We start from the raw sequence: 27,039 nt of genomic DNA on the forward strand, positions 1-27,039 counted from the left end.
AAGCATTATATCAATATTTATTATAATAATATTGGTAGATTTCTTTGTTTACATAGTGATAGCGATAATAATTAGTGTTCAAAAAAATACACATTATCTGAATGGTTTTAGTTCGATTTCTTTGGACAGCATAACTAAAACTTATCTCTATCTCAGCTGCATCTGATTTGCATTTTGTTATGGCAAACTATATTTGCATTCATCAACAGTAAGGGTTTTAAGGTTTTTCAATAGCATATTCTATTCTTCATGTACAGTTTATACAATTTCATTAATGGATGCAAAGAATAAATATACTGCTATAAACAAAAGTGTATTCATCATAAACTCATCTGGTTACTTTTGCAACAGTTACGAGTTAATGTACTGAGGCCTTCATTACACATCAATATCCTTATCCTTGTTGATTAGAATAGTTGCATAGAACAGTCTAGTTGTAAATACAATTTATATCTTAAATTGAAACAGAAAAACATAGGCTTTTTTTAGTTTGCATTTCTGAGGCAAAGTACAGAAATACAGAAAAGCTAAGGATTAAGGCATTATTACTTCTTCATACTTCAAATCGTAAAATTGGACATTAGAGAACACATGTAAATTGTTGAACAGATGACAGATTCTCTATATTCCTAGATACCCTCCTCCCTAGATTCAATAACTGATGGCAAAAACACAAGTTGCTCTGCTAATTTCAGAGTTACCCATTTAAGAGATATATAAAAACAACCCAATATATTTTTTTCTTACAGCTATGGAAGGCACAGCAGAAATGTGGCACTATATGTGGGAATTCAGACTGGAAGGGGTAAAAAGGAAGAAATATCTCTCTCTAGAATAAAATTAGGAAGCATCAATACTTTGCTGCCATCCTAGGATTTACCTCATGTTTTAACTAGAGGACTCTCTACAATTACTTACAAGGGGAATTCAATTCCATCATTAACTGCCTTCTGATCACAGAAAATTTATTTCTGGTATTCAGTGATTGACTTATTATTACCCTTTAAAAATGACTGTAGGCAAAAAAAACGTAAAACCACAGGTTACAGAAAGAATCCAGAGATGCCAAGGTCTTCGTTCATGAGCATTACTACACATCTGTCAACATCTTCAAATTATTAATTAATACCTTGGAGTTAATACTTTTATTCAAAAAGCACCAATAATTTCACAAGGCATGCAACAGTAACCAAAACCTGGATCTGCTACCCCAATTTTACACTTCTGCACTGACTACAGTTTAACATTAATAAATACAATATTGACATAGTCACAGTGTTCATGAATTCAAATTGCAATCTTCCTGGAATAATTTATTCAGAGAAACCATATTAACAGAGTTCTTAAAATCATAAATTTAATTGCAACATTTGGTATTACCTTTTGAGGTGTCCTAGGATGTTAAATTCAACTTTGGCAGGGATGCAAAACTGACAGTAACAGATCATCATCCATCTAAACCATGCCCAGTCTGTTACCACCTGTTTTGTGCCAAGGTCTGCATTTCCATATATCCTTTGTGTATACTTTTCATAATAAAATCTCTTAAGTTTCCTATTAATATTTCAGCTCACGTTCAATTTAAAAATGAAATGGTAGGAGGAAATTAGATCTTTTCAAAATATGTTAATTTACCCATAAGCAGTCTCAAACTATGTGCCTTTGTATAACAAAGAAGTCCCACCAGTGAAACTGCCTTAACTAGATCAGAACTACACGAGGTTTATATTTCACAGGAGCCAAGCTTGTAGCCATTCACAATAAGGTTGTTAATTTAAAACAGCTATGTGCAGATTTACATGGCACACTTCTTAAAGCATTTTTTACTCTTTTTGCACAATGCTTTCCCACACACTGCATTTAGCAGCCATGCAGTTAACGAATAAGACTTTTTATTAACGTCACTCTGGGAAAATTTGTAGCGAAGTAAAAGGAACTGTGGATCAACACATTCATAACCTTTTTTTTTTCCTTTTTAAAAACAGACTCCTAGATATACATCAGGCTGCAAAAATACAAGGTGTGTCAAATACATATTGCAAAAATTTGGTGTGCAAGTCATTTTTGTTTTTGGGGGATTTGGTAGGATAGCAACGTACTCCCTCTATCCAAAATGTATCCAAATGCATTATTCTTATTTTTATTCCCTTGTGAAAGTCATTTCTTGCCCTTTTTTAATCTGTCAAGCTGAGACTTCATTTCAGATCCAGGCTCAGGGAAACAGGGTATTTAAAAAGGCAAGAATGCATAGATCCAACTATACTGATGTATGATAAAGTCAGTTGAGGACAGAACTACCATTGACATTCAAGATACATTTTTGTGTTTATTGGTGATGATGCCACTACTTCATTCTAACCTTCCTCACCACCTCCATCCTCCTCTTTATTTTATATTCCTACTTGGCAACACAATTGCCTCAGTTGGGAGTGACAGTCTTTGCAAAGTAACAAATTCAGCACTGATGTTAAAATTCTTAATTATACATGCTTTATTCCTTGAACTCCGAAGGACATATAGACTTAGTAACTCTGTACAGAAAAGAACAGCAGTGCATGAAAATGAGTGTAGGGTTAGTCAGGAGTAACACCTCAAACAAAATATTTATTCGACTGAAAGAGCTGGGTTTTACTATGATGTTTATATTTTGGATTTAAGTAATACAATTACACAATAAACTTTTCTGTCCCAGATGCAAAAGAAATTAAGGCAACTAATTGGATTCCATCTGCCAGGTAAAGACAAGACTATATATGTATACACACGTCATGATATGACAACCAATGTTGACTCTAGAGTTCCATATAGCCTTCTAATAATTCAATTAGAGTAATATTTCTAGGCATTGAAAATTCTGAATGCGTGTGCATAGATGTTAGGGGGTTATCAACAATTGATGGAAGTTTGCCCAACATGTTGCAGTCCACATTTGCATAACCATATGTAGAGTGGATGGTTTCCTACAAATTTGTGATCCCAGCTGGACAGTCCAGCATTAACTCCTCAACTTACTGCCATCTCGGAGGAAGGGAAAATTGTATGCTAACTGACATTGCTCAAAGTTCAAACTGCTGAAGCCATCTTAAAGTCAGAGTGATATAAAAGTCACAAAAATAACCTCAAACGTACATTAATAGAATGTCACAAACCTACAGTGACAATCATTGACATTCATAAATCACCCAGTTTATGCATGCCTCCAAAGAGTAGGTATTTAATAGTTATTGAAGAACGAGGAATATTATATTTTAGAAGTGAAATCCAGCACTAATCAAATTTGTTGCATTTTGTTTCTATGCCATTACCCAAATGTCTTTTAATTCTGCATTTTACAAAATAATTCCACAAAATTGCCTACTTCCTCAATCTCAAAACAGAAATCTATAATATTGCAGGCAAACAAATTGAGCATGGTCAGGTAGAACTCTTTTGACTCTGCAAAAGACTAAGTCATGCAGCCTTTACCATATAAGTAGTACACCTGAGGTAGAGAATGAAGAAGCCCCTAATCATATTTAGAAAATCAAACGTCCAAATGACCCCAAATCACTTCCTCCTCCAGCGGCTGGACCACAACTTCCAGAAGGACCACCATTTTCATCATCATCAAAGCGCCTCCACCATATCGGAGTTGTAGAAGGTGGTGTACTGCCAGATCTTTTCCGCGCTTCTTTTTCTTCTTCCTAGAAGCAAGTTACACTATTACCATACTCATATTTGACATGTTTTCTTTAGACAAATTAAACTGTTTTCACAAAAAACACATATATTCTCTCAGGTTAATACAACTTTGATGAAAAAAACATTCCATCAATTACTCAGTACAGCAATTTTCTATACCCAGTAAGTATTAGAGCCATGTGATAGTAACACTCAATGACTATTCTCAGGAACAGCCTATATCCCCCAACACTTCTACTTTCTACCTTTGTTCTGTTAACTGCATCAACTGTCTTATTGCATTGCAGATAACAATAGGAACTTGCAGCCAACAATTAAAATGTATTGGGTTAGTTTTCTATTGGTTTGATATATCTATATTCAAAGATTTTTCCCAATACATAAATAATTTATTCATTTAACTTTTATAGTGTACAATAATCGAATAGGTAATCGCTGTATTCAAGCCAAAAATTACTCAGCACTTCAATATTACTGTTAAGTGTTAGAATACAGGTTCTCAATTCTAGATGGACCACTGGTCAGAACACTTTCTGGGAGTTGGAGTGGCCCATGGTAGCACAAGTGGATAGCACTGTGGCTTCACAGCGCCAGGGTCCCAGGTTCGATTCCCCGCTGGGTCACAGTCTGTGCGGAGTCTGCACGTTCTCCTCGTGTCTGCGTGGGTTTCCTCCGGGTGCTCCGGTTTCCTCCCACAGTCCAAAGATGTGCAGGTTAGGTGGATTAGACATGCTAAATTACCCTTGGTGTCAAAAAAGGTTAGGAGGGGTTATTTGGTTACGGGGATAGGGTGGAAGTGAGGGCTTAAGTGGGTCGGTGCAGACTCGATGGGCTGAATGGCCTCGTTCTGCGCTGTATGCTCTATGACTCATTCATTCAACTCCAAAAGATAACGGTCAACTACCTGAAAAGTCATTGCCGAGAAGTTTCCAGGCTGATGAAAGTACAAACAAGAAACTATGGAAAAAGAAAAGTTATTTAACCTATTGAGCCTAAATGTTACAAACATCTACCTCGGCACGGCATCGTCTCTGGCAAAATTCTCTCAGAATTCACATATTCAACCAAAGTTTCAAAATTTTCAATCACCACATTCAAATTGAATGTTATATAAATAGGGATAGGCAAAAAGAAAATCAAATCTCTTAGTCTTAGCAGAAATTTTCTGTATGTCCACACTTAAATAAGCAGTTAATGAACCTGCTTATTTCTACAAATAAAACTGTATAATGGTTGAGTTTTATCATTGTCATCCCGGTTGCATTTGCCTCCAAGTTACAAGATTCCACAATAAAGTCCTACTCCAGGGCTTGAGCACACAAGGTCAAGGCCAACACTCCAGTGCAATTCTGAGGATATGTGCAGAGGTGTTGTCTTTCAGACGAGACATTAAACCGAGGTCCCATCTGCCTGCTCATGTGGATGCAAAAGATCCCATGATATCAAAGAAGGACAGGGAGTTACTCCCTGTGGCCTGTCCAATTTTTATTCCTCAATTATTACAACACTGTTTGTGGGAGTTTGCAGTGCACAAAAGTGGCTACTGTATTTCCTGCATTCACAACAGTGACCACGCTTCAACAAGTACTTGCCTGTAAATTGCTTCAAGATGTTTAGTGGTCAAAAAACACTTAAACTGGTAACTTTATCCTTTGATAAGATTGTATTGTTACCTTCTGGAAGGGCTGTGAAAACTGTTCATGAAATAAAGAAATTCCAATAAGAAACTAAAAAATAAATAAATAAAACGCACTACATAAATGCAATTTTTTTGTTCCTCCATTTAAATGTTAAACTTTTGTTCTTACTAATTTAGTTTTCGGACATGACATTTTATTTGTCACTACCTTTTGCATGCTCCCCAAAATAAAAGCCTCTCTAAAGATGGGGCGTATGGTTTCAAATGTGCTCTTTACATCACAAAATAATTACAGATATTTGGTCCACCTTAATTTGTCCCTTTTCTCACCAAGCCAAAACGTTCCTGCAGAACGAGATAATATTGTCTTGAATCTATGCATCAGACTCTCTCTAAATTTCCTCTCAATTGCCTTTCGGCCCCACCTGTTATGGGCCAGGGTATAGAGAACCCCAAAGTGTATCATGGAGTTCACCTGATCCACAACGTTTACTAGATTGTGGTATGGGGAGCACACGGCCCACTCTACAGGTATGGTAGAGCAGAAATGGAAAAGCATTTTTTAAAAGCAAAACAATGTTTATTCTATGAACTCAAGTTAACCTTTTTAAAACATACAGTGACCATCTTAGCAACCATTAATTCAAATACAACCCAAAGACTACAACACTAAGTAAACCTTTAAGCTTTCCTTTTTAACATCCATACGACTTAAAAACAAAACCTTTATCAGAAGCACATCAGGTTAAAGTCACTACTGAAAACATTTATAATTCTGAATTCACCAAATGATCAAGAGATAGTCTTTTGATGGCAGCGAGAACAGCAGTACACCTGCTTGGTCTGGCTTCAGCTCCAACACTGAAAACGAAACTAAAACACACCCTGCAGCCTGTCAAAAACGAAAGTAAAAAGCTGACACAGCCCAGCTCCACCAAATCTCTGACATCACTGCAGTAGTAAACACCCGTTTCTTAAAGGTACTCTCACTACAGATATTTATAAATGCACCCATTTATAAACACCCATTTCGTAAAGGTACTCTCACATGACACGCCATACTCAACTCATCTCAGGCCTCGCCTGCACTCTCGACCCCATGACCATTCAGGTTTCCTTACTGACCATCTATGTGTGAAGACGCTCAGCAATTCTCAAAGCATCTGTGGAGAGAGAAACCATTAACCTTATGTCAGTGACCTGCCTTTAGAACATCAACCTGAAATGTTAACAGTTTCCCTCTTCACATATGCTGCCAAACCTGCTGAGTATTTCCAGTACTTGCTTTTATTTCAAGATGTACAATAATCATTATGCTTTTCTTTTATATTATAAAATGGTTGCAACCAGGTTCAATTCTGGCCTTGGGTGACTGTCTGTGTGGAGTTTGCACTTCCTCCTCGTGTCTGCATGTGTTTTCTCCGGGTGCTCCGTTTTCCTCCCACAGTCTAAAGATGTGCAGATTAGGTGGATTGGCTATGCTAGATTGTCCCTTAGTGTTAGGTGGGGTTACTGGGTTATGTGGATATGGTGGAGGCGTGGGCTTAAGTAGGGCACTCTTTCCAAGGGCCGGTGCAGACTTGATGGGCCGAAAGGGCAGCACGGTAGCATTGTGGATAGCACAATTTCTTCACAGCTCCAGGGTCCCAGGTTTGATTCCGGCGTGGGTCACTATCTGTGCGGAGTCTGCACGTCCTCCCCGTGTGTGCGTGGGTTTCCTCCGGGTGCTCCGGTTCCCTCCCACAGTCCAAAGATGTGCAGGTTAGGTGGATTGGCCGTGATAAATTGCCCTTAGTGTCCAAAATTGCCCTTAGAGTTGGGTGGGGTTGCTGGGTTGTGGGGATAGGGTGGAGGTTTTGACCTTGGGTAGGGTGCTCTTTCCAAGAGCTGGTGCAGACTTGATGGGCCGAATGGCCTCCTTCTGCACTGTAAATTCTATGAAAGGCCTCCTTCTGCACTGTAAATTCTATCCCACTAAGCCCTTTCAAAACCACCATCATTTACCTCAGAAGCATATATTCAACCCCTCACTTCTCACTTACTATGGTCTACCACCATCACAATTTCATTAATAAAATTATTGAATGTTACTGCCACATTTCCTGCCATAAGCTTTTTGGAGGTATTAAAACCTTTTACTTAAAATATTTAAGTTTCAAGTTCCTAATTTATAACAATAGGATCCTTGGTTGTTTCTGATCTAACAGGGAAGAACAGGCAGTATTTAAGAATCAAGCAGAATTTATTAAGCAAAATGTTATATGCACTTAACGAAAGCAAGGAAGAGGTTCCTTGTCCCTTAAGGCCCTAGGATTCCTCGAGCACTGCCAGCACAGGTGATACCTTCTTCACCGAAGTAACGAGACACTGAACTGTTTCAGACAAATGATACCACAGAAACGATGGTAAACTGCGCCAGGAAAGGCTTCTGAGAGCTCAACTTTTATCCCCAATTGACTATTCCTTTTCCCTTATTAGGAAATGGTCTGAATTTTTAAAAAATGCATTTATTGAGGTTTTTGTAATATACAGAACAAGGATAAGCGTGGACATACATTTGAGGATGAAAGAAAAAATAAAGAGAAACATATACACATCGGTCGGCTTCTGTTATTTACAATGGTTACAGCTTCCTGTTTTTCATTTTCCAGTAGACATTTGGTTCTGGCTCGGTCTGCTGCGATTGGGTGGCAAAGGCAAAGGCTTCAGCCCGCCACCCCAAGAAGAGAACTGGCTGCTCTGATACCCCAAGGCTCCAACCCTCATCCCCACTACCTTGGACATTGTCTCGAAAAGAAGGCTGCCCAAAACTCAGCAAGTCTGGGGCAAGACATGAACATGTTAGCCTGGTTAGCCAGGCCTCTTTGGCACCGTTCGCATTTGTCCTCCACCTCCGGGAAAAACCTGCTTATTCGGGTCCTCGTTAAATGGCTCTGTGTACCACTTGGCTTAGACTTGCACATGTGGAAGTGGAGTTGACCCTGTGCGGTACTTCCCTCTAGAGTCCCCACACAATTTCAAAGCCCAAGTCCTCCTCCCACTTTCCTCTCATCTCGTTGGGTGTTAGCCCTCCTCAGTAGTCGCCCATACATGTCGCTGCAATTTCCCTTCCCTTGGATGTCCGTGCCCAGTGGTTCCTCTAGCAGTGATTGCTGTGGTGGTCGTGGGTATGTCCTTGTTTCCCTGCGTAAGATGATTTTGATCGGCATGTATCGTAGTGATGCACTATCAATTACGATGAGACGAGAGTAGAGAGTAATCGAGGCTTTATTACGCAGAGATGTGTTGCCTCCTACAGCTGCTGCCGAAATGGCTGCAGCTCGGTGAGCACACACATTTATACTCCGCCACCTGGGCAGAGCCAGCAAGCAGGGATCTACCCCCGTACCTGCAGTACAGGAGCCTTACCGTATTACATCTCATATGTGTACTATATACAAACAGTGGTGACTACCACACGTAGTTCATTCCCTGATGTCAGCTGGAACTTCTCGGTCAGTTCCTCGAGAGTTGTCAGTGTAGAAGTCCCCAACTATCAGCATCCCCCGTCCTATCTCCACCTTTTGAAGGCGGGGTCCATTGTCGCCAGCGTGAACCTGTGGTTGTTGCAGATGGAGGGCCGTGTCAGACATTTTGGTTAGCCTGAAGTGCTAAAGCAGTTGGTTCCACAACCGGGGTGTTGCTACTACCACTGGGCATGTTGAGTATTTATTCGGTGGGATGGAAGTGCCGCCATGGCCAGGGCCCAGAGGGAGGTCCCCCTGGAGGGCCCTCCTCCATAAGCACCCACTCAGCTTTTGGCTCTTTTATCCACCCCCTTACCCTCTCCACAGTTGCCGCCCATGTCTGACGGGGGTACGCGGCTTCCCTCCGGACAGGAAATCAGGTACCGGGTTCAACTAGAAATACTGTGCAACCAACTCAAGCGGAAGAGGTATGACACACGTATGGGAATGGTGTGCGACCCTTTATTTCTTCCTTTTGTTGGCAGGAAAAGTGTGTTCGGCCAAAGGAACGGGGACACAGTGGTAGGAAAAGCCGACAAGGAGGACTCGGAGGCCTGCCGTTCCAGGGCTCGAGATATTGCCACTGAGATCTTCCAAGAGAACAAACGCACACCTCGGCCTCACTAGGGCTGCGAGACATCTCGGTCAATGTCCATGGTAATATTGTAGGTTTGTGAGGGTTAGGCCCCCCATGGTTTTTGCTCTTTGCAGTACCCTTTTTGGGCTCCTTGCGTTGTCGTTCCCCCCCCCCCCCCCCCCCTCCGCACACACACACACAAACGCCATGATCAGTTTTTCTATTGAGTTGAAAAAGGCCTTGGGGATATAGATCGGGATAAATCTGAACAGGAAGAGGAACCTGAACAGTATGTTCATCTTGATCGTCTGCACACCCCTCCAGAGAGGGTGGGAGAGTGTTCAATCTCTGCAGGTCCTTTTTTGCTTTCTCCATCAGGCTGGTCAGGTTCCATTTGTGGATCCCTGTCCAGTCACGAGCGATTTGGATCCCCAGGTAGCGGAATTTCTGTCGGGCCTGTTTAAATGACATTCCCTCCAGATCTGGCCCTCCCCCTTGCAGGCTCACCGGGAACATCTCGCTTTTGCCCAGGTTGAGTTTGTAGCCCGAGAATGCTCCAAACTCTTTCAAGTGTGCCATGATTCCTTCCATGCTGCTTTGTAGGTCCAAGATGTAGAGGCTCAGGTCATCCGCATAGAGCGAGACTCTGTGCTCTGCCTCCTCTCTGGATCCCCTTCCAATTCTTTGCCACGCTAAACACGATCTCCAGTGGTTCAATCGCTAGGGCAAATAGCAGCGGGTACAACGGGCATCCCTGCCTTGTGCAGCTGGAAGTACTTAGAGCTGGTGGTATTTGTCCATACATTTGCTCTGGGAGCGCTGTACAGGAGTTTCACCCAGGCAGCGAACCTGCTACAAGCCCAAACCACTCCAGTACCTCTATAGGGTACTTCCATTCGACTCTGTCAAAGGCCTTTTTTGCGTGCAGGGAGAGGATCACCACAGGTGGGGTCATGATCACGTTCAACAGGCACCTGATGTTCGATGTTAGCTGTCAACCTTTGACAAAGCAGGCTTGGTCTTCTGCTACCACCTCTGGTACACAGTCCTCAGCATCTTAGCTAGGATCTTGGCCAGTATTTACATCTGCGTTTAGCGAGATGGGTCTGTAGGAACCGCATTCTGTTGAGTCTTTGTCTTTTTTGGGTATCAGCAAAGTTGAGGATTGTGCTAGAGTAGGCAGCAGGCTGCTCCTCGCCAGTGAATCTACGAACATCTCCCGCAGGTATGGGGCTATTGCCGTTGAACGTTTTTTGTAGAAGTCTGCCGGGAAACCGTCCGGTCCCAGCGCCTTCCCCGCCTGCGTGGAGTTAATACTCCCCATGACTTCTCCCAGTTCTAGCTGTACTTCCAGGCCTCGTATCCTATCCTCCCCATGACTGGCATGTCCAGTCCATCGGGGAACTGCTTCATCCTCAAGTCCCTGCTGTGGTTCAGAGGTGTACAGTCCCCGGTAGAAAGTCTTGAATGCTTTGTTGACCTTTGGGCTCCGCTACTATTTTGCCTCATTGTCCCTAATCTGGGCTATTTCACTCGTGGCTGCGTGCTTTCTCAGCTGGTGAGTCAGCAGGCGGTGGGCTTTGTCTCAGTGCTCGCACAGGGTCCCCTATGCCTGGCGGAGTTGGTGCACTGCTTTCCTAGTGGAGAACAGGTCAAAGTCCATTTGTAGCTTTTTCCTCTCTGGCAAGAGCTCCGCGGTTGGGGCCTCGGAGTTTCGCTGGTCTATGGAGTCGACCAGCTGTTGCCTAGCCACCCTCTCTTCTCTATCTCTCCATGCTATATAAGTGATAACTTCTCCCCTGATCACAGCCTTCAGCGCCTCCCAGAATGTGGAGGGTGAGACCTCCCTATTCTGATTATTAGTGATATATTGGTCTATGGCCTGCGATATTTTCTCTCCTTATGAGCTAGGAGGACCGGTGCACGGCCCTTCTCCAACCTCACAGCTATGTAATACGGAGCGCGGTCGGAGATTACAATTGCAGAATATTCCTTTTGTACTAGCCCTGGAAGCACCGATTTTCCCCTACAAAGAAGTCGATCCGTGAAAATACATTGTGTACTTGGGAGAAGAAGAACTCCTTTCCCCCTGGGTGGATGAACTGCCATGGGTCCACTGGCCCCCATCTGTTCCAGGAATGTGCCAAGTTCTTTCGCCATGTTGGAGGTCTTCCCTATTTTGGGATTCAACCTATCTGTCTGGGGTCCTGTACACAGTTAAAGTGCCCCCCCACCCCCCAATGATTAGTCAGTGTGTATCTATGTCAGAGATTTCCGCCATGGTCTTTTTAATAAACTCCGTGTCGTCCCAGTTGGGAGCATAAATGTTCACCAGGACTATCAGTGCACTGCCTAGGAAACCGCTGATCATGACATACTGTCCTCGTCGCAGTAAACACCATCCTCTTATTTAACAGTATGACTACACCCATGGCCCTCGTCCGTAGCAGGGGGGGGGTTTTGACCTGCGGGATCAACCATACTTACCTGGTGGACTCGCCCATGCACTCCGGGGTTTCCCTTTGTTAGGGAGCCGTCCAAAATGGCCACGGTCACCGTTCTCCCCATGAGGCCAGGTCCCTGTGCTCTGGGGTTTCCCTTTGTCCAGGAGCCACCCAACATGGCTGCCAACTGTGTGCACCACGTGGGTGAGCCCCGCACTCCAGGGTTTCCCTTTATTCAGGGGCCTCCAAAGTGGTTGCTTGCGGTGCTATTTTACCACGTGTAGCCTGTTGTAGACAGCCTAATTGTCCTTGCTCTCTCTGTTCTAGTGTTCCCCTTGTGGTTTTGCCCCCCCCCCCCATCCATCTGTTTCTTCCCCCAGTTACCAATGTCTGCTCATCCCCACCCCACCTTGCCAAGCACTTTCCCCCTTGTGGGAGATATGCAACGGTCTCGGTTTCCTGCACACTTCCCAGTGCTAGCTTACCCGCCAGTGTGGTAGCCCCCCCTCCTGTCACCCATTCCCTAAGATTCCTATGTGCCATTCCCCTCACCTTCTCCTGCGCTCTGCTGCCCTCGCTCCTTCTTTCCTCCTTCGTCCACAGAGCAAGACAGTGCAATCCTACACAAAAAGTGTTCAACATGGTGGCTCACAGTTGGCAATTCAAAAAGTAAAAGTCTCTTCCGATGAGCTCTTCATCACTGTTCCTGCTGCCGTTTCTCTAGTCCATTCTCCAAGACAAACTTGTCTGCATCTGCAGGGGACATGAAAAAGTGCTCCCTGCCTTGGTATGTGACCCAGAGCTTCGCTGGATACAGCATCCCAAGCTTTACGCCACTCTTGTACAGCACGGCCTTTGCCCTGTTAAATTCTGCCCGGTACTTGGCCAGGTCAGCCCCAATATCCTGGTAGATCCGAATCCGATGACCTTCCCAGTTACAGTTCTTTGTTTGTCTTGGCTAGCGCTGGATTTGTTCCCGGTCTTGGTTCCGGTGCAATTTAGTGATTATCGCCCTCGGCTGTTCCCCGGCTCGAGCTTTGGGCGAAGCGACCAATGCGCTGTCGATTTCTGGTAGGCTGGGGAAGCTATCCCTTCCCACCATGTTGCCCAGCATTTGGTCCACATAGTCCGTGGGGTTCCTACCTTCGATCCCCTCCAGCAGGCCCACGATCTGCAGGAATTGGCGCCACGATCGGTTCTCTTGGTCGTCGATTTTCCCCTTCAGGCTCTCCTGTGTCACGACCAGCCTTGCCAACTCTTTCTCCAGGGCGATGATCCGGTCACCCTGGTCTGCTGCGGCTTTTTCCAGCTCTATAATAGTATTTTCCTGAGCTCCCAGTTGCCTATCCACCTTGTGTTGGGCCACTCCAGAGGCCACTAGGGAATTATAGACGAGTAAGTCTAACATAGGTAATGGGGAAAATACTTGAACCTATAATCAAGGACTTCATAGCGGAACATTTGGAAAGCAGTGGCAGGATCAGTCAGAGACAGCATGGATTCATAAAGGGAAAATCATGCTTGACAAATCTGTTGGAATTCTTTGAAGATGTAACTAGTACAGTTGACAAGGGGAAGCCAGTCGATGTGGTATATTTAGACTTTCAGAAGACGTTTGACAAAGTCCCGCATCAGAGATTATTGTGCAAAATTAAAGCGCATAGGATTGGGGAAATGTATTGAGGTGGACAGAACTCTGGTTGGCAGAGAGGTAGCAAAGAGCAGGAATTAATGGGTCCTAATTGGCAGGCAGTAACTAGTGGGGTGCCACAGGGATCGGGGCTGGGACCCCAGCTATTCATAATATATGTTAATGCTTTGGATGAGGGAACAAAATGTAACATATCAAAGTTTGCAGATGATACCAAGTTAGGTGGGAAGGTGAACTGTGACGAGGATGAAGGGATCCTACAGCATGATCTGGACAGGTTGGGCGAGTGAGCAAATCAATGGCAGATGCAGTACAATTTGGATAAGTGTGAGGTTATTCACTTTGAAAGCAAAAACAGGAATATAGATTACTACCTGAATGGCTGTAAATTGGGAGAGGCGTGTGTGCAGCAGGACCTGGTTGTCCTTGTGCACCAGTCACTGAAGGTAAGCATGCAGGTATGACAGGCGGTAAAGAAGGCTAATGGTATGTTAGCCTTCATTGCGAGAGGTTTTAAGTATAGAAGCAGTGATGTGTTGCTGTAATTATACAGGGCCTTGGTGAGGCCACACCTGGAGTATTGGGTGCAGTTTTGGTCTCCTTCTCTGAGGAAGGATTTTCTTGCTCTCAAGGGAGTGCAGCGAAGGTTTACCAGACTGATTCCAGGGATGGTGGGACTGTCATACGAGGAGAGATTGACTAGGTCGGGATTGTTCTCGCTGGAGTTCAGAAGAATGAGGAGGGATCTCAGAGACTTATAAAATTCTAACAGGACTAGACAGGGTAGATGCAAGGAAGATGTTACCAATGATGGATGTGTCCAGAACCAGGGGTCACAGTCTGAGGATTCAGGGTAAACCATTTCGGACAGAGATGAGGAGACATTTCTTCACACAAAGAGTGGTGAGCCTGTGGAATTCATTACCACAGGAAGTAGTTGATGCTAAATCATTGAATATATTCAAAAGGCGGCTAGATACCGTGGGGCAGCAATGTAGACTTGTGGATAGCACAATTGCTTCACAGCTCCAGGGTCCCAGGTTCGATTCTGGCTTGGGTCACTGTCTGTGCGGAGTTTGCACATCCTCCCCGTGTGTGCGTGGGTTTCCTCGGGGTGCTCCGGTTTCCTCCCACAGTCCAAAGATGTGCGGGTTAGGTGGATTGGCCATGATAAATTGCTCTTAGTGTCCAAAATTGCCCTTAGTGTTGGGTTGGGTGGGGTTACTGGGTTATGGGGATAGGGTGGCAGTGTTGACCTTGGGTAGGGTGCTCTTTCCAAGAGCCGGTGCAGGCTCGATGGGCCGAATGGCCTCCTTCTGTACTGTAAATTCTATGACAAATTCTATATGGCACTTGGGGAGAATGGGATCAAAGGCTATGGGGATAAAGCAGGACTAGGCTATTGAGTTGGATGATCAGCCATGATCGTGATGAATGACGGAGCAGGCTCGAAGGGCCAAAAGGCCTCCTCCTGCTCCTATCTTCTGTGTATGTATCTATGTACCAGAGCTTCCACAACCGCACCCTTGACCGCAGCATGAATATCTGTTTTTGTCTCTTCTCGATATTCTATCAATTCGAGAGAGAAACATCCTCCACCCATCTCCTGGAGTGGGGGAGCTCCTTGTGCATTGGGCCGGTTCCTCTCGCTTTGGCGAGGCCCGAGCTTCACCACCTCATGCGTCGGCCGGCTCAGCCGTTTGTTTCTCCAAGCTTTTGCTGCGCTGTTGGTTTCCACTTGGCCTCTGGAGTGGCTGCTGTTTGACATTTTCCTCTCGCAACGTTGCTGGTACAAGTGTGGGGATGTTTTTCCTTTGTGTTAGCGTGCTATTTCGGGTGAAAAGAGCTTATTTTACAGGTTTGTGGGAAGAGATCCACCTGATGTGCAGCCTCTCATCACATCCCCGTCACCGGAAGTCAGGAAACAGTCTGAAGTAACCTCTTTCATTGTACATGGGTGAGGATCATCGCGTGTTGCCCCACCTTTGTAACTCGTCATGCAGAGACAAATGTCCATCTCTTATTTCCTTAGGCCACAAGAGATTATATTCCATTGTATCCTTGTAGTTATACAGCAAGATCAGAATTTTCCATTTGGGAGGCTAAGTGTTCCCACTGGGACTGAATAGTGTGAGATTCGCATTTCCGTTGGGGTCGCTATTTTGTAAGCGAGTCAGGACATGTAAATAGGCCAGCACTCTGCCGGTGCAAATTCAGTGCAATTCCTGGCCCAGCGGGCGTTGTAACCACTGGGGCCAGAGTAAACGCTAAAGAACATGACAGCTGGAGCGGTTTTTAAGTGCTCCATTTACCACACACAGACACACACACACTGTAGCCACAAAGGTGTCTCACAGAAGACCTGCCAGTGAGGAGAGAAGGGACACCCACTTCCCCAAGGAGGTCTGCAGACTCAAACCTGCTCACCTGAACATGGGAGGTGGTGGCAGAGGCAGTCAGCGCTACCAACCTCAGCAGAAGGAGATTGCTGATGATCCGGAGGGATGGGAATCACCGGAGGCATATGCCCTGAGAGGGACAGAGAACCAGGGAGGGTTCCAACGACCAGCATGCAGGTGTCCTCTGTTTGGGGTGAGCTCTGCTGATCCCCTGCTTCCTTTGCAGCGAGGCAACACTTCTGAGGAGTGACAACACCTGGTGGGTCCCTGATTGAGCCTGGCCACGCCCATCCCCTTTGATGAAACAGCTGAGGTATGAAGGTGTCTGGAGGGGTGGCCTGAATGGGCTCCCAGATGACCAGAGGCTCTGTGAGCATTCAAAGGACACAGACAGCATCCAGCAAATTGAACAGCCTGTAAGTAGCATCAAAGGGGTGCATTTAAAACACATACAACAGCAATGGTGGTCTGAGACAGACCACCCCGATCCTGAGGGGGACACCGTCACTCCCTGCTACTGTCCCCCGCAAGCCAGGCAGCTCTTTTTTTTTTATTTTTTTAAAAAGGGTTTTCCAGTGGGGTTTTTTAAGCCTCCCGCTCCTCCACCACAGCCATTGGTGCCCAGGCTCCTCTTGTAAATACTGGCACGATTGTGTGCCCATGAGACCTCTCCCTAAGAGGGGTGGGCTTTCAGAACCATGGAGCATGGTTCAAGCCACTAATGATATTGAAATCCATGCAAATGACCGTTTTGTATGGATCCACCAGCGCGGGGTACAATCATCGATATTGCTGCCAATGAGGACGGTCGCCAGGCACAAACCTCGATTTTTTGACTACCTGCTATGCTCCTCCCAATCGCAGCAAATGGACAGACAGGTGAAGCGAATGGTCAAAACTATAGCAAATATAGAGATAGTCAATTGATAGTAGATAATTTAATTATTGCTGGAAAAAAAGGAGCCGTGCTGTCAAAGTTGTTAGTCTGAAGCTCATCAGGACAGACACAGGAACACCAAATTTCAAAGGAAACAACAATTTATACTGCATGAGAAATGGGTGTTGACCGTTTCGTCAAGACAATGCCATGGAGAATGTACAGGGAACTATTGTGTCACATGCTTTTGTTTAATTTTAAAAAGGGTCTTTTGCTTGCCTGCGAATAAATATATGTATCCCCTAGCAAGAGTAAGTGAGGCACATTGCAAGCCCGACTGATAATTTAAAATTAGTTTGTGTAATTGTCAGCACACATTGGATTTTTCAGCAATTCCTGCCCAACCCAGAATCTTCGTCCTCTGCAGACAAAAGGAACATGTCCAGATATTGTGCCTTCTTACGAATTAAACAACAGTTTGGATGACAATAGTTCCTTGGTGCATTCTCCATTGCAACACCTTGACCAGAATTGACTTGCTAACTAATCAGCACCCTTTACTCATGCAGTACAAATTGTTGCTCACTTTGAAATTTGGCATTATTACATCTGTCCTGATTAGCACAAGACAAAAAGCTTTGACAAATATCACTTTTTATCAGCAATACTCAAATAGAATTCAATGTCAGGATGTGTAAGATAATTTACATCAAACCCAAGGTAGATAAATATATATATTTTTTTATTTTTGAAATGGTCCGGAACTAAATACAAAGGTTCAGAGACATCTGGGAGTCCAAGTACACTCAGATTTGAGTAATTGTACCTCTCAAACCTGTTCTGACATTCAACAAGATCATGGCTGATCGGTTTCCAAACTTCATTCACCTGCCTTGTCTCCAAATATCCCTTAATACTCTTGGTAAGCTAAAATCTATCAAATCAGGTTTAAAATTAATAACTAAGCTAAATAATAAAGCTTTCTCCCACTTTTTGTGGGAGAACGTTCCACAAGTCTACTCACCTTTTGTGAAGATGTCTTTCATAATTTCACACATGAATGGCCCTGGTTTGCACTTTAAGGTCTGTTTGTTTTACACCTCCCCTACCAAAAAAGAGAAATTCTATCTATCCATCTACCCTATTAATGTGTTTAAAAATTTAGAAATCCTCAATCAAATCACACTATGACTGTCTACAGCAAATATAAGCTTAATTTATGCAATCTTTCCTCATAATCTAGTAATTGGGGTTTGGTAACATTTTGGTCAATCTGCACTGCACATCTTACAAGATCAATTTATCCTTTCTGAATTGCAAGATCCAGAACTGTACACAGTACTTCATTTGTGGGTTGATCCAAATCCTGAGAGGAGGCAGTGGCATAGTGATATTGTTGCTGGACTAGTAAAGCAGAGTTCCAGGGTAATGCTCGAGGGACCCGGGTTTGAAACTCACCATTTGGTGAAATTTGAAATCAATAAAAATCTGGAATTTTTAATAATGACCATAAAACCATTGCCAAATGTTGTAAAAACCTACCTGGTTCACGAGTGGCCTTTAGGGAAGAAATCTGTCGTCCTTACCTGGTCTTGCCTATTTCAGATCTACAGCTATGTGGTTGACTCTTAATTCCCTGAGGGATTAGCAATAAATGCTGGACTAGCCAGTGAAACCCCAATCCCATGATTTAAATTTTTAAAATTCTTAAAATCTGGTAGGCAGTAAGTAACCAAGAAAGCTAGAAAACCCTCTGAAAAGGGCTGGAAAACAAAGGGGAGGAAATTACGATTCAGTTATGAAGCCATAGAGGAAATTATGCTTCAGATCCCACTACATTCTTTTCTGGTAAAAACAGCTCAGCAAGGGTAATTTGTAATTCACCAGAATTACACCATGGTTTAGGGGGTTAATTTTTACAAAATGTTGCATAAACATGGTTTGGATTCTCACAAATATAGCAGATTGAGGATGTTAAAAGGAAATAAATATATATGGGGGGAGTAACCATGCTAGATGGGGGTCTAGCTGGGGGGGGGGGGGGGGGGGGTGGATAACTGGGTTGCTGCTGCGGAGATCGAGAAGGAACTGGTAAAAGAAAAGGTGGTTGGGGCGGGAATGCGCCGCCTGGGGGACGAGTTGGTGCGCGGATCCGGGACGTGGGACTGACCCAGAGAGGGTGATGGCTAGTCGACAGGGGAGGGGGGCGGGCAGCCCCCCCAGTCCGGCTGATCACGTGGAACGTGAGAGGCCTAAATGGGCCGATTAAGAGGGCCTGAGTGTTGGCGCACTTAAAAAGACTGAAGGCAGACGTGGCCATGCTTCAGGAGACGCACCTGAAGGTGGCGGACCAGGTTAGGTTAAGGAAAGGATGGGTGGGACAGGTGTTCCACTCGGGGCTGGACGCAAAGAATAGGGGGTGGCCATATTGGTGGGGAAACGGGTGTCATTCGAGGCTAGGAACGTTGTAGTGGACAGCGGTGGCAGATATGTGATGGTGAGCGGCAGACTGCAGGGAATGGAGGTTGTGTTGGTTAATGTATATGCCCCGAATTGGGATGATGCGGGATTTATGAAGCGGATGCTGGGACATATCCCGGACCTGGAGGTAGGAAACCTGATAATGGGGGGGGGGACTTCAACACCGTGCTGGACCCAGGGTTAGATAGATCTAGATCTAGGACCGGAAGAAGGCCGGCAGCGGCCAAGGTGCTTAGGGGGTTTATGGACCAAATGGGGGGAGTGGATCTGTGGCGATTTGTTAGGCCGATGGCAAAAGAGTTCTCCTTTTTCTCCCATGTCCATAAGGTGTACTCCCGGATAGATTTCTTTGTTTTGGGAAGGTTACTGATTTCGAGGGTGGAAGGAACTGAGTACTCAGCCATAGCTGTTCCAGATCATGCCCCACACTGGGTGGACCTGGAACTAGGAGAGGAGAGGGAGCAGCGTCCACTCTGGCGACTGGATGTGGGATTATTGGCGGATGAGGGAGTCTGCGGAAGGGTGCGGGGATGTATCGAAAGATACCTGGAGGCCAACGACGATGGGGAGGTCCGAGTAGGAGTAGTATGGGAAGCACTAAAAGCGGTGGTCATGGGAGAGTTGATCTCCATCAGGGCTCACAAGGGGAAAACGGAGGCCAAAGAAAGGGAAAGACTACAGGGGGAGATTTTGAGGGTAGATAAAAAATATGCGGAGGCCCCGGATGAAGGACTATACAGGGAGAGGCGACGACTCCAGACAGAGTTCGATCTGCTCACCACAGGGAGGGCAGAGGCACAGTGGAGGAAGGCACAGGGGATGAGATATGAATATGGGGAAAAGACGAGTCGCCTGTTGGCCCACCAGCTGCGAAAGAGGACAGCGGCGAAGGAGATAGGGGGAGTTAGGGATGAAACGGGAGCCACGGTGCGGAGAGCAGGGAAGATAAACGAGGTGTTTAAGACCTTTTACGAGAGGCTATATAGGTCCCAACCCCCGGAGGGAAAAGAGGGGATGCAGCAGTTTCTGGACCAACTAAGGTTCCCGAAGGTGGAGGAGCAGGAGGTAGCAGGCCTGGGGGCGCCAATTGGGGTGGACGAGGTGACCAAAGGGCTGGGGAACATGCAGGCAGGGAAGGCCCCGGGAACAGATGGGTTCCCGGTAAAATTCTATAGAAAACGTGTGGACTTGTTGGCCCCGCTGCTGGTAAGAACCTTTAATGAGGCCAGAGAAGGGGGGACCCTACCCCCGACAATGTCGGAGGCGACGATATCACTAATCTTGAGGCGAGATAAAGATCCGCTGCAGTGCGGGTCCTATAGGCCTATCTCATTGCTAAATGTGGACGCCAAGTTGCTGGCAAAGGTGCTGGCAACGAGGATGGAGGATTGTGTCCCGGGGGTGGTGCACGAAGACCAGACAGGGTTCGTAAAGGGGAGACAATTGAATGTCAACGTGCGACGGCTATTAGGGGTGATAATGATGCCCCCAGCAGAGGGGGAGGCAGAGATAGTGGCAGCAATGGATTCAGAGAAGGCATTTGATAGGGTGGAGTGGGAGTATCTATGGGAGGTGCTGAGGAGGTTCGGGTTCGGGGAGGGGTTTGTCAGCTGGGTTAAACTCCTCTATGGGGCCCCAACGGCAAGTGTGGTCACAAATCGGAGTATTTTCGACTACACGGGGAACAAGACAGGGATGCCCGCTGTCCCCATTACTGTTCGTGCTGGCAATTGAACCACTGGCCATAGCGCTGAGAGACTCCAGAAAATGGAAAGGGGTGGTTAGAGGGGGAGAGGAACACCGAGTGTCACTCTATGCGGATGACCTACTGCTGTATGTGACGGATCCAGTGGGGGGGGGGGGGGGGGGGGGGATGATGACAGAGGTCATGCAGATATTGAGGGAGTTTGGAGATTTCTCGGGATATAGGCTTAACATGGGAAAGAGTGAGCTTTTTGTGATACACCCTGGGGACCAGAGTAGAGGGATAGATGGCCTACCGCTAAGGAGAGTAGAAAGAAACTTCCGATACCTGGGGATTCAGATAGCCAGGAGCTGGGGAACCTTACACAGACTCAATCTGACACGGCTGGTGGAACAAATAGAAGAGGATTTCAAAAGGTGGAACATGCAGCCGCTGTCACTGGCGGGCCGAGTGCAGGAAATTAAGACGATGGTCCTCCCGAGGTTCCTATTTGTGTTCCAATGTCTCCCTATACTGATCACTAAGGCCTTCTTTAAAAAATAGATAGGAGCATCACGAGCTTCGTGTGAGCAGGGAAGGCCCCAAGGGTAAGGAGGGGGTTCCTACAACGTAGCAGAGACGGAGGGGGACTGGCGTTGCCGAATTTGGGCGACTACTATTGGCCCGCCAATGTGGCGATGATTCGTAAATGGATGATAGAGGGAGAGGGAGCAGCGTGGAAAAGGTTGGAGATGAAGTCCTGCAAAGGGACGAGCTTGAAGGCGCTGGTGATGGCGCCATTACCGCTCTCCTCGAAAAAGTTTACCACGAAACCAGTGGTGGCGGCAACATTAAGTATCTGGGGGCAATGGAGGCGACAGAGGGGTGTGGTGGGAGCCTCGGTGTGGTTCCCGATCAGGAACAACCATAGGTTTGCCCCAGGGAAGCTGGACGGAAGATTCCAGAGCTGGCACCGGGCAGGAATCAGGAGAGTGGGAGACTTATTTATAGATGGGACGTTTGCGAGTGCTTGAGGAAAAGTATGAGCTGCCCCGGGGAAATACCTTTAGGTATATGCAGGTGAGAGCGTTCACGAGACAACTGGTGAGGGAATTTCAGCTGCTCCCGACACAAGGGATCCAGGACAGGGTGCTTTCGGGAGTGTGGGTCGGGGAGGGCAAAGTGTCCGAGATATACCGGGAGATGAGAGAAGAGGGGGAGGAGCTGGTGGACGAACTGAAGGGAAAATGGGAAGAGGAGCTCGGGGAGGAGATTGAGGAGGGTTTGTGGGCTGATACCCTAAGCAGGGTAAATTCCTCTTCCTCGTGTGCCAGGCTTAGCCTGATCCAATTTAAGGTGCTGCATAGAGCACACATAACGGGAGCAAGGTTGAGCAGGTTCTTCGGAGTGGAGGACAAGTGTGGGAGGTGGGGGGGGAAGCCCGGCGAACCACACACACATATTTTGGTCGTGTCCGGCACTGGAGGGGTATTGGAGGGGAGTGACCTCAAAGGTGGTGAAGGTCCGGGTCAAGCCAGGCTGGGGGTTAGCTATATTTGGAGTAGCGGATGAGCCGGGAGTGCAGGAGGCGAAAGAGGCCGATGGTGTGGCCTTTGCGTCCCTAGTAGCCCAGCGTAGGATTTTACTCATGTGGAAGGAAGCAAAACCCCCCGGCCTGGAGACCTGGATAAACGATATGGCGGGGTTCATAAAACTGGAGCGGATGAAGTTTGCGCTGAGAGGATCGACTCAAGGGTTCACCAGGCAGTGGCAACCGTTCCTCGACTATCTAGCGGAACGTTAGGGGGATGATAGATAGCCAGCAGCAGCAGCCCAGGGGGGGGGGGGGGGGAAAGAGAGAAATTGTTTGTGTTCTAGATGGGGAGAGGGGGTGGGGGGGAGCATTACTTAGTGTTATTTGGTTAGTTTACTATATTATTTAAACAATGTTATATAGCAGGTATCATGCTACCATTTTTGTTGATTTGTAAGGGAAAAAATTGTGTTTGAAAACTTTAATAAAATATATTTTTTTAAAAAGGAAATAAATATAGCAGATGTAGGGAAACTATTTCCTCTGGTCGAGAAACTAAGAACAATTAGAGCTAGGTCATTTGGGAGCAACAGTAAGAAGTCTTACAACACCAGGTTAAAGTCCAACAGGTTTGTTTCGATATCACTAGCTTTCGGAGCGCTGCTCCTTCCTCAGGTGAATGCTGAGTAAATTCACCTGAGGATGGAGCAGCTCTCCGAAAGCTAGTGACATCGAAACAAACCTGTTAGACTTTAACCTGTTGTAAGACATCTTACTGTGCTCACCCCAGTCCAACGCCGGCATCTCCACCTTTGGGAGCAAAATCAAGAAACACTTTTTCTACAAAGAGTATTAGATACTGGAAGTTCATCTCAAAAGGCTGAGTGCTAGGCCAATTGAAGGTTTTAAGAATGATTCATGTTACTTAAGTGCATCATGAATTATACAGCTAAGCAGGAAAATAAAGTAGGGGCGCAGATCAGCTACAGGGCACGATCTAATGGAAAGGTTTTGAAGTGTTGTAACAGCGAGAATAGCCGGGTGCTTCCCGGCGTAACTGCTACTGGTATCTAACATCAATTAGCGCTGGTTATGATGCTCCACACGCTTCACATCGAAAATGACTGTCCCACCAGCTGATTCGCCTGGACAGCGCCGGAAGCTCCCGCTGACTAGGGGGAACAGCACTTAAACTGATCCCGCAGAGCAAACCCAAGGCAGCACGCAGCCACGCCACCGCACAGACCCACTCTATGATTTGGAGATGCCGACCTAGCCAAACTGTTGGGCGTGTTGGGAGTCCAGACGGGATACCCTGTTCCCTCAAGGGGTCAGGGTCAGCCGGTGCCATCTGGGAGGCAGTAGCAGCAGCCGTCAGTGCAGGAAGTCTTACCAGGTCAGCCACCCAGTTAAATTACCTCCACAGGCCTGCACCTCCACTCCTCCCTCTTCTTCCCCCCCCCCCCACCTTCCAAGAGAAAACCTCAGAGAGCTGCGAGTTGTGATCCCCACCTTCCACCGGCGCAGAGATATGCACCTCAGTGGGCGAACGTAGTGGACAGGCTTCTAGGCCACAATCTGGCGAGCACCCCACAGTTGCGGATGCACATCAGGTGGAGGTCTGCTGCATCACAGGACCCAGCTGGGCCCCAGTCAGATGTCATGCCTCTGGATCAGGTTTCCCCGAAGCTGATCCTGACACTAGGTTGTGGCTGTGAGATTCAGTGGAGGATGTCAGTGACACTTCAGAGAGTCCATAGCCAACTGGAAGAGTCCCAAAGGCTACGGGCGCAGGAGATGACACTGGCAATGTGTGGCACCAAGGCCAACACTGCTAACGGGGAGGGGGGGCGACCACAGTTGTGAGCCTGGAGCATGACGCCAGCAGCATGAGTGGTGATGTCCAAGGCGTTGCTCAGTAACTGAAGGCCATGGCTGAGGGCCTCAACTGTATGTTCCGGTCACTAGGGGATGTGTCTTTGATGCAGGTGGACCTTGCCAAGGCGCTGCAGAGCGTGTCCCAGTCTCGGGTAGGCATTGCTAATGCACTGCAAAACATTTCCCAGTCTCAATTGGGCATTGCCGAGGCTCTCCAGAGCATGTCCCAGTCAATGAGGACGTGTCCCAGAAGCAGGTGGACATTGGCGAGGAACTGTAGGGCATGGCGCAGTCACAGAGGGCTGTCGCTGAGGGCACGGACACCATGGTACAGATAATGGGGAGCCACCTGGGCTGATAGAGCCAGCTAATGCAGGGACTTCTGGGCCTCACTCCAGCTGCCGCTCTGTCCCAAGGTGACCGACAGGGCCCTGCGGGCACTGACTGGGAGAGGGGAGCACTATAGGCCAACCCGTCTCACTACAGGGAGACGACGGCTGTCACCGCTCTCCCACGTTCCCTCCTCCTGCAAAAAGGGCACGTTTCGGGGTCAGTGGGCAGAAAAAGAGTGGCACGGTCTAGCATGTGCCACCAGCAAGTTGCCCGGGGCCCTCCGGCCTCAGGCCCTCCCAGGGCCCTCCGGCCTCAGGCCCTCCAGAGGACACCCACCAGGGGCATCATCGGCCACAGGGTGCGGTAAGCGGCAGGCTGCCTCCACTTCTGATGTGGCGCATTTGTTAGCACTGGGACTGCGACGCTGAGGACCCGGGTTCAAATCCCGGCCCTGGATCACTGTCCGTGTGGAGTTTGCACATTCTCCCCATGTCTGCGTTTGTTTCACCCCCACAACCCAAAGATGAGCAGGTTTGGTGGATTGGCCACGCTAAATTGCCCCTTAATTGGAAAAGAAAAATAATTGGCTACTCTAAATCTTTTTTTAAAAAAAGATTAAATTTAACTTGCTCAAAAACCTATTCACAAGCAACAAGGAGCAGATTTCAACTACAATGCTGATAATACATACAGAAAACATACGAATCCTTTGTGGACGCAGGAGTTGTTCTGCAAATCAGATTTCTTAATAAGTTAAACCCATAAACTGCTTAGGCATTTTGGATAGTCCATTACAGCTATCGTAACAAAACTGACATGAATTCTTACCAAAGCAATCCTAATGGAAAACGTTAACTGGTAGTGTATCCTTGTTAAACTGGTTATGCAAATTAGCATTTCTTACGTTCAAAGTAAATTTGCATACCTGTAAATACTGAATATTGTCCTTGGAGATAGATTCCATCAGCTCTTTGCTTAATGCTGCTTCACCATGCAGTCTGACACTAGCCAAAATATGTTCACCATCTAAGCATGTATGCCTAGCTCCTCGCTGTCTGTAGAACAACACATAAGCAGTGTCTTTGGGAAAGTAATTTGTAACATTGCTGACAGATTCAAAAGATGAAAATGAAACTCTAGTATCATTGTATAAATACCACTGATCATCAGCTCTACTCTCAGATTCCAAAGAGACTCTTGGGCCAATTCCAGAGTTAACATCAACATTTTCTCTGCCATAGCAATAGTAATGTCCACTTTCTGAAGATATTCCAGAATGCACCACTACACAAAAGAGGTCATAGGTAATTGACAAGCATGTGGCATCCTCTGTAAAGCGTTTCCAGTTTCTGAGGTGGCAAACCGGTTTCTCAGCATTAATTATCTGCTCCTCCTTTTCTGCGATAATCCTAATGGGTATTTTGAGAACCAACGGAATTGACACATTATCTAGAATTTTTTTTCGCCTCTTGGTTGGGAGATCAAAGGAAAACCTTAATAAAGTCAAAATGAGGTAAAGCGGACTCCCTGTTAACTCCACCACTTTTTCCGCTTCCTGTAAAGAGGTGCATTTATCACAATAGTATCGGTTGTCACCAGACAGTAACTCTGGTGAAAGGAAGTAGTTTATGAGGTCAGATACCGATCTTGAACTTGCTGAGTCCAATGCTTTTTCCCCAGTAGCCATTGCAAAGTCATTCTTCGGAATGGAGCTAAATAAGTAGGAATTATCATCTCTCATTAATCTAGAGTACGAAGGATCTTCCTTTTCTTTTGCATGAGCGCCTAAAATTTCAAATGGTACTACTCGTATTGAAGGATCCTTAGATTTTGCTTGCTTCTGTTTAATTGGAGATTTACTAGTCTTGTGTTGTGGTTTAACTTGAGATGCCAGATTATCTGAACCAATAATCTCCATTGAAATATTACAGTCATATGAACTGCCAGATCGTTGTAGAGCCTTACACGGTGGTGGAAAAGCCAGGGACAGATCTGTAAACACTTCCTCTCGAAAAGAAACATTATGACAGCAATGACAATGGATCTTGGTCACCATCTTTCCACCAAACATTCTTTCTATTAATGTTTTTCCTGGAACGTGATCTTCTATATGACTTCCATTGCATGTGCATTTCAATCGGTGGGAAATTCTTTTACCAGTTTTCTCTTCCTCATGTAGCCTTGAAAACAAAATAGAATAATTAGAGCTGTAAAGGGTGTAAAAGGTTTCATTACTTGCTCACGAGTTCACAATTTTAAGACACACTTAGACCAATAAATACATAGAATCATAAAATAGTAACAGCACAGTAGAAGGCCATGAGGCCGGTCATGCCATGCTATCTCCCTGCACGG

The 27,039-nt window shown here is 46.1% G+C and overlaps 1 protein-coding gene across 6 annotated transcripts in view; it reads right to left on the reverse strand.

The window, feature by feature from the left end:
- Positions 1 to 27,039, reverse strand: part of LOC140391747 (ubiquitin carboxyl-terminal hydrolase 35-like) — a 189,001-nt gene continuing 161,962 nt past the window's right edge. For 3 of the 6 annotated variants that reach the window (XM_072476572.1, XM_072476571.1, XM_072476569.1), the window contains exons 11-12: positions 25,610 to 26,864; positions 1 to 3,683 (exon numbers count right to left, since the gene is read on the reverse strand). In XM_072476572.1, coding sequence (XP_072332673.1) covers positions 3,516 to 3,683; positions 25,610 to 26,864 — 1,423 coding nt within the window. In that variant the 3' untranslated portion in view covers positions 1 to 3,515. Of the gene's footprint in view, positions 3,684 to 4,858; positions 5,376 to 25,608; positions 26,865 to 27,039 lie in introns of those variants that run through there. The other 3 variants (XM_072476573.1, XM_072476575.1, XM_072476574.1) reach the window with 3 other exon arrangements.

Source organism: Scyliorhinus torazame, chromosome 15 (genome assembly GCF_047496885.1).
Source record: "Scyliorhinus torazame isolate Kashiwa2021f chromosome 15, sScyTor2.1, whole genome shotgun sequence".
Lineage (NCBI taxonomy): Eukaryota > Metazoa > Chordata > Chondrichthyes > Carcharhiniformes > Scyliorhinidae > Scyliorhinus > Scyliorhinus torazame.